Source organism: Rhincodon typus, chromosome 15 (assembly GCF_021869965.1).
Source record: "Rhincodon typus isolate 14 chromosome 15, sRhiTyp1.1, whole genome shotgun sequence".
Classification (NCBI taxonomy): Eukaryota; Metazoa; Chordata; class Chondrichthyes; order Orectolobiformes; family Rhincodontidae; genus Rhincodon; species Rhincodon typus.
Genome location: NC_063346.1, coordinates 47,604,451 through 47,617,834, shown reverse-complemented (window position 1 = coordinate 47,617,834; position 13,384 = coordinate 47,604,451). Strand labels below are relative to the sequence as shown.

The following is a 13,384-nucleotide window of genomic DNA, read 5'->3' as shown; positions in this document are numbered from 1 at the left end:
TTCATCCCCGCCTCCTTGACCTGGCCGTCTTCTCTCCACCTATCTGCTCCACTATCCACCTTCTATCACCGCCTCCCCCTCTCTCTATTTACTTCAGAGCCCCCTTCCCCTTCCCCATTTCTGAAAAAGGGTCCAGACCCTAAACGTCAGCCTTCCTGCTCCTCTGATGCTGCTTGGCCTGCTGTATTCATCCAGCTCCACACCTTGTTATCTCAGACTCCAGCATCGGCAGATCCTACTATCTCCAAGGAGAAAAGTCTGTTTTTCCCTTAATGTTTCAATGGTTAGTTGAGAATCTCACTGGTAAGTGGCAAAGGAACCCATTGCCACACATTTGCATTTCATTACTAGCTAATCTCACCTCATTTCTACGCAGGTTGTTATTCTCCTAGTTACCAGCGAGAAACGAGATGGCACCAATTCCCGACTTGAAAGTCTGAATGGTTAACTGGCAACTGCAGCCCACTGTCACTTCCATTGAGCCTCCGATGTTAATTATTATACCGCAATATCTCAGGGAACACTCCATGGGCAGAGACCACCTCCACCCTCTGTACCCAGAGGTCAGCATCGTCAAATTACCAACCGCACCATCATACTGCTTGATGATGAAAACACTTCAGCGCTTCACCAATGCACTGTGGAGCTCACCAATGCCTTACCTGCATGCAATGCTTACCAGCACTGATCAGTCAAGAGGGTGGACATGTTTCTGTATGGCACCATGCTACATCAGTGTCACACCTACAGCACATGCCAGTAGTCAATATAGCGAACACGATGTATGGGCTTCAACCAAATGGCCATGTTTGAAAGACATTTTTTATTTGCTTGTGGGTTTTGCTGGCTGAGAAGGTGGTGGTGAGCTGCCTTCTTGAACCGCTGCAGTCCATGTGCTGCAGGTAGACCCACAATGCTCTTAGGGATGGAATTCCAGGATGTTGATCAAAGGGAGGTGGTCCTTATTTGAGTGAAGGTGTCTATGATGACTAAGGGGTGCCACCACACTCAGTAAAACATTGTTCAATCTCAGTCCAGGGGCTTGGCCATGATCAGTCTTATGTTTAGTACCTTTGGGGTCTGACGATCTGGGGATTGGGCCATTGTCAGTCACAGAGATCATGTCTGATCAATTTGGGGATACAGGTAAGACATTTGGGGAGCTGTAGGAACATCAGTCCAGGGGATGGACCATGGTCATTTTTGAGGGTTTGGGCAGTAGATGTTAAGAGTGGGGTTAACAGGGGTTGGTCCCCTGGGGGAAGTGGGAAACTCAAGTGTTTGGTTTGGAGTCATTGTGTTGGTACAGAGTAAGGAACAATGCCTGTGAAGAGGGGCAAATATAAGAGATGGATCTAATAGTGTATGGGAGGGAAGGGGGTACCGTAGGAGGAGGGTTTTCTCAAGTCACGATCACCCTGGCTTCAACTGGGGGACAGTGGATTGCAATAGTGGGCATGACTATGTAGTAGGCCAGGAGCTGAGGAGGAAGTAGGGGATATTGATTGCCAAGTAAAAGGGTTGGGTTGGAAAGTTGTGAGCCGCAAAGCTGAGGGGATTGACCGGAAAAATAACACAAAAGGGAACCTGAAGGGTGGAGTTGGATTCAAGACTTTCCGGCATAGCCTGGAACTCACTCTCAGGATCATGACTTGGATACTGTTCCATTGTTCCATCAAATCTCAACAGCACAAGATGGCTACCACCATACTCTCAGTGGGCAGAGCAAGTTTGCTTTGTTTTGTATGTGGGGGCTGCTCTTGCGGGTGATGGGAAGACATAGGTGAAGAACCCCCAGACACAGAGGAAGTCTCGAGGCCTAGAGTGGACTGACCTCACTGTCCATTCCTCCGAATGAGCAAGGATCAGTACAGGTGCATCCTGAGGATGTCCCAAGACACTGTAACCAAACTGTGTCATCTCCTGAACCAGGGCTTTCACTCTGAAGAAGTCGGTGTCCATCCCATCCCAGAGGCTGTTAGGGTAACAATGACACGTAATTTTGATGCAGTTGGCTGGTTCCAAGGATCTACTGGAGAGCTGTGTAGGATCTTAAAATTCTCAACCCAGAAATATACCAAGGGTGTTACAAATTCAATTTTTGCAAAATCCTACTGATTCCATCACTTTTCCCCATGGTGAGGTCAATGCTAGAACCCAGGCAGTGGGATTTCCAACTATGCTGGTTCTTCCTAGGTGTAGGGCGCTATGAAATGTCTACGTGTCTCATTGAGAGCATCGTGTTATAATGTTGCTGAACTCATTAAGAGGACCACTAGCCTTGCAAAGGGGGTGTGTTCCTGGCAGATTTGCAGTGAGTATAAGGTAGCAGAGGATGACACATATTCTTGCGGAACACCATCATGTGGCATTGCTGTGATTCCCCCAGAATGTGGACACTGCCTTGACCTGGGTGTCTATCTCTGACCAGGCTGCCAGGCTTTGGTGTCCTCCAGCATTGATCCTGGGGGAAGAGGACCATCCTCCCATCCACCATCCCATGGTGGGGGAAGGGGGGATGGCGACTTGCTGCTATTTCTGAGCCTTCTCCTTTTGAAATGCAGAGTAACAACACTCTTGGAATGGCTGTTCCTGGAGTGGTGTGCAGCTTGGGTTTAACTGTGGTAACTGTGGCATCCATGCAGTAGGTCCCAACCACAGTGAGCACTTGCCCCTCTGCTATGGTACAATTGAACGTGAAAGGTGCATAGAGTCCAAGCACAGAATTAATAAAGTGAGTAGCAGAAGATTGTGCGGGAAGCATCTCCATGGGATGTGGTGGGAAACCCTTCCTGATTTCCTCCCCAGAAATAACACAGACATAAAAATGGGAAAATTCTGCCCAAAGTTTTTTGTGTCTTAATGTCCCTTAGATATTTTGTTCTATTTGTAGATTTTAGTTTTGTATTGATTTAAAGCAGCAAGCCAATTTTTGGAGTTTGCTTAAATTACTTTACGATGTGTTAGTAAATTGCTTGGATCTCAGAAATATGGGCCAGGATTTTCTGATGGCAGTTGCACATAGGAACCCTGCAGAATCCCTGATATCTCCCTCCGGGAGCGTGTTTGAGCAGGTCATAGGCTCCTCTGTTTTGACTGATGTCCACTGCCTGGCAGTAAATCGATCATTATCCATCAGAGCTGTGGCCAATTGACTGATACAGTGTTGTATTAGCAGCTGTGCTAATTAAAATTAAAGACATTGAATTGTATAATTGTGACTGTTCCTTGTGTATGTATGTCAGGAGGGAGAGTGGAAGTGCCGTGTGTCTAGATTTACAAGTGATTGACACTGTGAGGAGTGGCAGAGATCGGGAAGACACAGTGATGCACCATGTCTTAAGAGAGAACCTGTACAAGCCAAGGAGAAGGGTAAGAACTCCTATCACCCATATATAGATTGTAAGAAATAGCAGTGGGACATAGGTCACTCAGTGCCTGGATTAATAAATGTAGTGGTGATAAACTATATAGAACAGAAATATTTTGGGTTTGATCTGTAGTCTGTGAACTGATGTCACTGGAGGATGATGAGGGTATCATAGTTGGCCTCTTTGTCCCAAGACTGAAGAAAGAACTAATAACATGACTGCTTATATTTCCTGCTTAGGTCCTGCTTAGCATGGATTATGAGAGAATTGTTTTTCCATTGTGCATTGAAGCACATGTGGCCAGAATTTTATTGATGCGGCAGAGACCTCAGTACTACAGCCTGGGGTAGTCCTGCCACAGATATTTCTGGGGTCCCTAGTTACACCTTTTGTTATGGGGCAAATATTGAGTAATCAGTGGGGACCCTGATCCCTTCAAAGGCCAGATGCCAGCCCCTATGGGCTATGAACCAATTGGAGGGCCAGAAGCTCTGCAGCACTGCTGGGGGCAGTGGTCACTCCTGGGACTCCAGTTAGGAGAGAGGACACCCTGGGACCAGGCCGTCTTTGCAACTGAAAACTAAGATTTGGTGTTGCCTGGTGTCAGTTAGGGAAGTGAGAGCAGGGGGTGGCCATTGCTGCTTCATGGGACACAGAGTGCCTGATTCAGAGGGCCTATCCCTCACAGCGCACAGGGAGGTGACTAGTGTTCACTAGGCCGTCTCCAAGGGATCCACCCACTGCTAATAAAATGTCTATAGTAGCAGAAAGAGGCCTTAGAAGACCAGATAAATTGCTCACTTGGCTGTCCTCCATCTATCCTGGTGCTGGCAACATTCCAGCCTTAAATATCAATTAATTGCCATTTTACAGGTCCCCAACACCTCCGATCCTTCCTTAGAGGGGTAAAATCCAGCCTGCTGCAACTCAGTACATGTTTGCACATGTATTAATTCAAAGGCATTGCAGAGAATTGATTGAACTTAAGACAGAAAGTCTATACTCTGCAGATAATGAGGCTGTCAGATCTGTAAATGATTTTGGTTTGAATTTCTTACCCCTTTTACTGTTGTCCATTCACTTCTAACTGACAGACTGCTGCTGAGGCTTACCAACCCCTTTAGAAAAGGCCAGAAAACTGACCATTCCATCAGGATTCCCTTCTCCCAACAATGGGGAAATACTTCCTCCTTCCCTCAGTTACTCCATGAATTGGGACTGAGAACAAACTTTTGGGAATCTTGGGCTAGACAGTCATGTGGATGGCCATAGCATACATCAGCACACTTTTTTTTCAAGCTTAGACTTAAAGAGCAAAGCAAATATGAATCATATGAATCCAGGATCTAATAAGAAATCACACATGCTAAATCAATTAATAGATAGTAAAGAATGAGATTCTGTACTATTAATACACTTTGACAGTTAATAACTTTCTATCAATGTGTGCTTGTTGTTTTTATTATCATTAATAATGGCTCCATGATTTTCCAGTATCAGGGAAATTATAGCCGGCACTTCATTGCTCAAGGTGAACAAGAAAGGCAAGAAAGGGAGGTTTTCCAGCGAAACATGAGAAGTCGCCTTGAATCATTTAAATCCACTAAACATAATGTATATTCTTCAAAGAATAAATGCAGACACAAGAAAGAGCACAAGTGTCAGAAAAGGGTAAGTTCCCATTCAATTGTACATACCTGGGATTACATTTTAAAACCCTGAAACTTTCTCAGGGAAAGAAAATGTTCTCCACAGTTGTTGCTACAGGAAAAATAATCTACATGAAAAGAAATTAAAGTAAGGTTTACTATGTAATTTTCCCTCCCTTCGAGCATATTTTCTTTCATTTTAATGAGTGATAAGCTGAAACATGCATAACAGTGGAATGCTCCATCTTGAAGAATATAAAAGACACGTAACCCCTTTTATAATGCATTTCGCAATGGTTCAGTTTAATACAGGATAATTTGCTCATGCAGTTTTTTTCTGAACTATTTAATGAAAGTCTCTATCTTGAGATGTCACATGAAAATCAGCACTGACTAAATCATGTCCTTCAATGACATTTATCAAGTAAGCCATATTCCTACTCCAGCGGTGTACCAGCAACAGCAAAAATTAATGATTCCAACTTTAACCTGCAGTCTACAAAAGTCTGATCAGTTGTGTTTGAATGCATATTGTTTTGATTGAATGAATTTTTCTTATGATCGCAAGAATGATCTCAACTGGCAAACCTTGTTTGCATGATCAAAGCAGCCACTAGATACTTTTGGCAGTGAGGATAAACTCACAGGAATTAGTTAACATTTTCATTCTGTCTACTTTTAGTCAAGGTCTCTGAGCTGAGGCTGTGAAAGTAGGGGCAGAAAACAGGAAATACTGGAACTGCACAATAGATCAGGCTGGAGCTGAGAGAAAATGACTTAATTCTATAAACTGAGATCAACTTTGTCAAGATATCTGATTGCTCTGTTATAGGAAGGATATTATTAATTTGGAAAGCGTTCAGAAAAGATTTACCAGGATGTTGCTGGGAATGGAGGCTTTGAGATATAAAAATAGACTGGAAAGGCTGGGACTTTTTACATCAGAGTGTAGGAGATTGAGGGGTGACCGTATAGAGGTGTATAAAATCATGAAGGGCATAGATGAGGTGAATGACAAGGGTCTTTTCCCTAAGATGGGTGTTCAAAACTAGAGGGCATATTTTTAAGGTGAAAGGACAAAGATTTAAAAAGGACATGAGGGGCAACTTTTTTTACACAGAGAATGGTTCGTGTGTGGAATGAACTGCCAAAGGAAGTGATGGATGCAGGAATGATTATAACATTTAAAAGACATTTGGATAGGTACATTAATAGGAAAGGTCTGGATACAGGCCAAGCGCAGGCAAGCTGGGGCTAGTTTAGTTTGGGAACATGGTCAGCATGGACTTGTTTGACTGAAAGGTCTGTTTCTGTGCTGTATGGCTCTATGACTATGACTTTAATGGAGGGTGAAATTGTGAGGATAGAAAACCAGCGTTGCACACAACCTTGTCAGTTTTCCAATGTGTTAATTCAGTCAAAAGTGTGCTAAGGTTTTATTTCTCGTGGAGTTAGTTAAGATTTGGGCAATTGTCTCCTTTGGTTTTGAATTGTAATGCTTTGCATTCAGTCTGTCTTCTGAATTTTGTGTCTGATATAAGTCAGGTGTTCTTCAGTTTTGTGAGTGGTGTGTTCTTAAAGACTGTGATGACTCTGTACTGGAGGCACTTAGAAAGGATATAGGTTCAATAAGGGCTTCCTGCAGTACCCTATTAATCCAGCCACCCTGCCCCTCCCCTGTTACCCCTTAAATTCACTTCATGTAACCATGTTTCACTCTAAGTAATGAAACATCACTTTGAAATCCGTTTCTTATAAGAACAGACTAGCAAGCATGGATGCTGGTTTAAAGAAATGAATAGACTCTGCTCTTGGTTTCTGAGTGCTATCTTCCCAATACTGCTCTGGCACTCGATAGCACTACAGAGGACAGGGCAGCTGTCAGTACAGACCCTGAGGTGGAGGAGCAAGCCAGGGAACAGGCTAACACATGCTCTCTCTCTCTCTCTCCCTCACATACACACACACATAACACACTCACACAACACACTCACACATCCACACACACTCTGACACAAACTCTCTCACATACATAAACGCATGCACGTTCATAAACAAACACTCATGCTCACACAAACTCTCTCACACACATGAACACATGCACACACACTTACACAGACGCAAACAGACACACACAAACACACTCTCACATTAACACTCATGCTCACACAAACTCACACACACACAAACGCACTCGCACACAAACATAAATAAACTCACATTCACATTAACAAACACATACTCACACAAACTCTCATTCATAAATAAACTCACATAAACAAACACACACACACATACCCTGCCTGCATTGGTTTAACAGTCAGTTGGGCTCAATTCATTACATCCCATCTGAAGTTGAAGTAACTGCAGCCCAGACAGGAAGTGGCCGTGGCCCTTGTGTGGTCTTTAACTGACCACCTAAGAACTTCAATAGGTGACTGGGCAGGCAAGTGGAGCTTCTGCCTTCCCACCCACAGAGTGGAAGGGGGAAGGTGGCAAACTCTAATCCCTCACCATCCCATATAATTAAGCTTCTTTGCCACCTCCAATTTTGAAAAATTCCACCCAATTATTTTGTTAGCAAAATTTGTTGTGGTGTGGCTGTTTTCCTCCTTAATGCTGAACTAATGCAGAATTTTATGTGATTTCTAACAGAGAAATGTTGAAGGTACAAATGGTCAAGTACCTAATGATAAATTACTGCGAAATGTCAGCTGGCATGACACAGGTAGGTGTGTAATTGATCTCATTCTATTACAAGTTTAAAATACAATCTTTCCTTTCTCACAGTCTTTCCTGTGCAATTTCCTGCATTTCCTAAAGATATTGCACATTGGAGCATTTTTCGTAAACTGCTCGCCCTGAGATCAGTGCTTCATTCATTCGCTTTATATAGCTGGAGCAGATACATTGGCAGATGGCCGATATAGTTCAATACATCCACTCATACTGCTGCAGTTAGGAGCCAATAGAGAGAATGTTTTAGGGCTTTTTCCCATGGAAAAATATGCTCAACTTAAAATATTTATTCCAACGTGCCATTTAGAAAAGATTTTATGGAGAGAAGCCCAGGACTATCTCTCTAGTAGCAGCCTTTTAGATATATTATGGAAGATTAGTTGGATTTAGTCAAGTCTACTGTATCCAGAGGATAACAGAAAACCTAGCAGATAGTTGAACTCCACATTAACCTGAAACAGAAACAGAAATTGCTGTAAAAACAGTAGGTCTGGCAGCATCTGTGGAGACAAAGCAGAGCTAACATTTCAGGTCCAGTGACCCTTCTTCAGAGCTCGTTGTAGCTAGGAAAAGGTTGGATATATATGCTGAAGATGGCTGAAGGGGGACAGGTGGAGTACACAATAAGTGGAGATGGAACCCAGAGAGAGAGAGTACAATAATTGGGTCCACAAAGGAATGGGTAAATATCAGCGTGGGAGAATCAGTAACTGTTAATGGGGACCATTAATGGTTGGCATTGATGGTTGTTGTGGTAGCAGCCCATGTGTATATGAGATGGCCTTGTAAGTGGGGTTTGGGGTAGAGACACTGGAGAAGGTGCTAAGGTCCTAAAATGATTGTATTGAGTCCTGAAGGCTGTAGGATCCCCAAGCGGAAAATGAGGTGCTGTATTTCCAGCTTGCACTGAGCTTCACTAGATCACTGTAGCAAGCCTGAGACAGAGATGTTGCCCAGTGAACACAGTGGTGTGTTGAAGTGGCAGGCAACAGGAAGCACTGGGTCATTTTTGTAGACAGAATGTAGGTGTCCTGCAAAGCAGTCACCCAATCTGTGTTTCGCCTCCCCAACGTACAGGAGGCCACATTGTGAGCCTTTTGTTCTCTGGGAAATGTTGAGATTGAACCTATGATTTCACATTTGAAGTTTCTTGAAACTCAATGATTACCTGTCTTTAGTTTGCAATGTTTAAAAGCCTGAAGAGCTGCTAAAACTTATCTTCTGAAAGATTTATGAGTTTAAATTGACTATTCTCCCAGTCAGGAAGATTGATGCTTCTTTTTCATATCTTCACCTGTACAGACAATGCCTTCCCTTTATTGTTAACAGGAGAATATGCAGTAAGATATCTTAATTTCCAATTTACAAGTCATTTATGCTTAGCAAATTGTGTTTTTTTATAGTATTCCAATTGTTAGAGATATAGAGATACTTTATAACATTATCCAACAATCTAAAAATACTGTTTTCTTCACCTAGAGCTAAATTGTCTCAAATCTGAAGCAAATGACTAAGGTAATGTCAGGGACACTAATAGGACGGCTGCACAAGTGTCACTTACATTTATGTATGTGATTGTTATTCTTGCCTTCAGTTTTGTAAATGTGAAAGGGTCACAGGCAACAATCAATGAAGGTTATATTTGACAGTAACTGGCATGTACATTGGCTTCATTTACCTACTTTTTCTGGTTGCAAGTTTCACATTTCTGGATATACTCACCATATAAGTAGATACTCTCTTTCAGCCACAACATGCTATAGTCATTAATAGTCATAACATGCATTAATAGTCAGGTTGTGTTTTGCACAACACAAATGCAACTTTTACACACAGTACCTTATAACTGGGCATAAGGAATCAGGCAGGCAGTATAGGCTGCAAAGACACACAATACCGAGCAGAATTGGCATGGCAAATGATGAGAAAAAAATGAAATTTCCAATGAAGCAAATGAAGTCTGAAGCTGATTTCAAGCTAAAATTCCTAACATTTGCTCACTTGTCAAATAATTGCACTGCAATGCGGAAATTCAGTGCTAATGAAAATCTGGTACAAGAATTGAAGAAGAACTAGCCCTGATAGATGCTGAAGGTCAAATGAGTCATGAGACCAGAGCCAACTATGAGCCTGATCTTAGGAAGTATATATCAGAATGTGTACACAAAAGTTGTAATAATTGCTTCAATATCACCAGAAATACAAATCACTAATTCTGCTTATATGGGCCATATTAAACTCTGACATTTCAGACCGATAGTTAGGTGCTATGGTTGCTTAAAGGAATGAAAACTGAATTGCCACAGGAAACCAAGATTCCTTAGAGACTATCAAAAGACCAAAATTACTAGTTTCCAGCAATTCATCATCAGACTGTTGGAAAAAGAGGAGTACTCATTGTGTCACGTTGGCAACATGTATAAAATCTCCATGAGTTCAATATGCCCAGCAGCTAAGCTGTGGATGGAAAGGTTCAACACAGTTCTAGTGGAAATCATAGGACAGAACAAGACAGAATTTATGCTGGCATTAGCCTGTTTGGCTGACAGACTGAAAATGAAGCCTATTTTAATTTTCAAATGTAAAACCAAGCTGAAAATCAAGGTCTCTGGAAGAGATTTTCAATACATCCACAACAAAGGTTGGATTGATAAGGATGGAGTGAAATTATGAATCTATAATGTGTGGAATAGACATCCTGGCGACCTGTGTAAAATTGAAACTTATTAATCTGAAATATTTTAGGATCCCACATAACCATTGAGACCTGGGAAGAAATAATACCCACACATTAGTTGTCTAAGAAGTTCTATTGTCTGCTGTTGGATATGTACTTTAACCAGCCATTCAACTGTTGTGTTCACGCTGAATGGAATAAGTGGATGTCTAACAGAGAAAAAAATCTTCTCTAAGGGTGCTAAAATATGTGTTGTCTCACTTGCTGTTATGTGTGATTTCATCACCAAATCATGGGGTAATTTTAGCGCACAAACTGGCATCAATCGGATCATTCAAAGATGCAGATTATCGAGTTCAGTGGATGGAGAAGAAGATGTTTTATTACGGAAGGATTATTTTGAAACCAGTAGCATCAAATATGACCCAGAATGATTCTTTACAATGGTGTCAATGCCAAAGCAGCTCTGAGGTAATTCAATGGACTGATTGCATCAGATTTTAAGGACAATGAAATTGACACATTTTAACGTTTTGGGTCTGATGACCCTTCCTCCGTTCTGAGGAATTTTTAAAATGCTTTCCTTGTGGCTAAAGGTGTATTTTCATAATTTATTTATGCAGTAAACCATGTCACATTAATTTATCATGAATTACCAGTGCTTTTCACATTTCAAAATGTGAAATGTAAGTCGTTCCAAATTGGAACATTTTTAGAATATATCAAAGGTTGACTTACGCACTGTCATCTACCTTACCCCTTATCCTTCTTGCAAACAAGTAGAGTTTTCCATGTATTCCAAAGGCACAGATTTAGACATTTCAGTGGTATGAATTGGTGCACATAAATGAATGTTGTAGATTTTAAGAAAAATCATATAAAAGATGAGCGCATTGCTGGCTAGGCCAGCATTTATTGCCTATCACTAATTGCCCTTGAGAAGTGTTCAGCTGCCATCAGTGATGTGTAAATATACCCAAAGTACTATTACGGAGGGAGTTCCAGGAATGTGACCCAGTAACGATGAAGGAAGAATAATACATTTCCAATGCATGATAATGTATGGTTTTCTGTTTTGCAACTTAATTCAGTCTTCTGAGGAATCTTCTGCAAAGTTTCTTCCTGCCCTTCTCAGAGGTGAACATGCGTAACTTCAGAATATCTAACCCCTGTTAATGAATTTCCATGACATTATTTTTACAACATTTAATAATGTCTCTATGTATACATTTACAATGTTTATCATCTTCCTAGCTAAATACTAAATATTAGTTTGGTTATATTTAAAAGAATTAATCAACTTGGTTGGTTCACACAGTTTTATATACTCATTATATTGTAGGGGGAAGAATTTAGATGCAATCTCCAGCTATATTTGAAGAGATAGACTATTGTTTTCTTCACAATCTAAAAACATCATGAGAGCAGTCTTCCTCTCCCCTGCATTGGACCTAAGCAGAAAGGAGAGGAGGGAGACATTGAAAACTATAACCACATTTTCAGGTTTCTGTGGCAGGGTGAGGGGGAGTCTGAGAATTTACAGCTATACACACCAGCACAAGTAATAGGAGGCATCATCTGCCCTCCTGCTTCATTGTTTCCCTTAGCAGTAGAAAGTCACCAATCTTGAGGGCTATTTGGGAGAAGATAGCTGTGGGCCAGGCATCCAGAGTCTCTCTCTCTCTCTCTCTATTTGGAATATCAGAGGGAGGCAGGCAGAAGAACCTTGAAGGCCACAAAATGATAGGTCCCTCTTTTTCAGGGACAATGGGAGGTAATCCTTTGGCTGTTATATCCAGAAGGGATCTCAAAGTGTCAGCCATTGCTGGTGGTGCAGTTTTCTCAGCTGTGGGTCACCTGACCAGCACCCAGCTGCAGAAGGAACAGGAGCTTGCTCCTTAAGTCTTGATTGTCTACTTTCGGACAAAATTAATGCAAAGATGTTGGAAAAGTAAAGCTAGTTTTAATAGTGCTATTTTTACCTTTTCATATCACATTTTAAATACAGTTTAGATGAGGAATGTTTCCTTATTAGTTGATTCATCAAGAAGGATCATACAATCCATCCACTGTTCAATCAAGTTGTTCATTAAGTAACAGCAGAGACTTTGCCACTACTTATTCATTCCACAGAGTGTTGTTCACTCTCTGTGGAATAAACTCCTAACAGTACTGAATTTGCCTTTTCCTGGTTTTAATCCATGCTCTCTATTTTGGCATATTCAACATGTCACACTGTATTTCACTTTGATTTTGGATTGCAGTGACAGGATATAACTAAACTTATTCACCTGTCAGAAAAAGGTTACTGGGAACAAATTTATTGCCAGTAGGCAACACTTCTATATTTCATTTATAAAACCTATGATAGTTTGACAACTTGGATTTGCAGTGACAACTATTCAATTGTTGATTAAGCTTGCTGGAGGATATGGTGAAATAAATGCCAATCACCCAAACTGTTGCTTATGTGGCAGCTTTCCTCGGGCATAGAGATGGTAAAAAATATCTCAAGTTGCACAGAGTGATGTTAGCAGATGATAGAATGAAGATTCTCGAGTATGACCTCTTCAATTTTGTTGCGGTATTCAATTCAAAACGTGTTGATTATCAGTAAAAAACACAGTTTTGACATATGGAGTTCTAAATTCCTCTAGTATAAGATAAATTAATACAAAGAAGAGAGCTGCAGGTAGCATTAAGGAAAGAGACTAGACTGTGTTCTGGAAGGCTTCAGTAGACATGGCCTGAGGACACAGCAAGTGAATAAAAAGTTCTGTAAAAAGAGCAGAGTTGATCCAGAAATGAGAGGAAAATGGGTTCAATAAACACAAAAATAAGAATCAGAACTGGTTGAAGCAAATGCATATAGTATTGCTACAATTTGCAAGTTCTCCTTTCATCTTCAAATCGGCCAAAGGAAGGAATGTTATTCTTTCTTCCAAAAC

At 41.3% G+C, this 13,384-nt stretch overlaps 1 protein-coding gene across 2 annotated transcripts in view; it reads left to right on the top strand.

Annotated features, from left to right (window-relative positions):
• Positions 1-13,384, top strand: part of LOC109917994 (sodium/hydrogen exchanger 5-like) — a 229,057-nt gene that overhangs the window by 202,726 nt on the left and 12,947 nt on the right. For both annotated transcript variants that reach the window (XM_048605598.1, XM_048605597.1), the window contains exons 12-14: positions 3,246-3,372; positions 4,866-5,042; positions 7,676-7,748. In XM_048605598.1, coding sequence (XP_048461555.1) covers positions 3,246-3,372; positions 4,866-5,042; positions 7,676-7,748 — 377 coding nt within the window. The remainder of the gene's footprint in view (positions 1-3,245; positions 3,373-4,865; positions 5,043-7,675; positions 7,749-13,384) is intronic.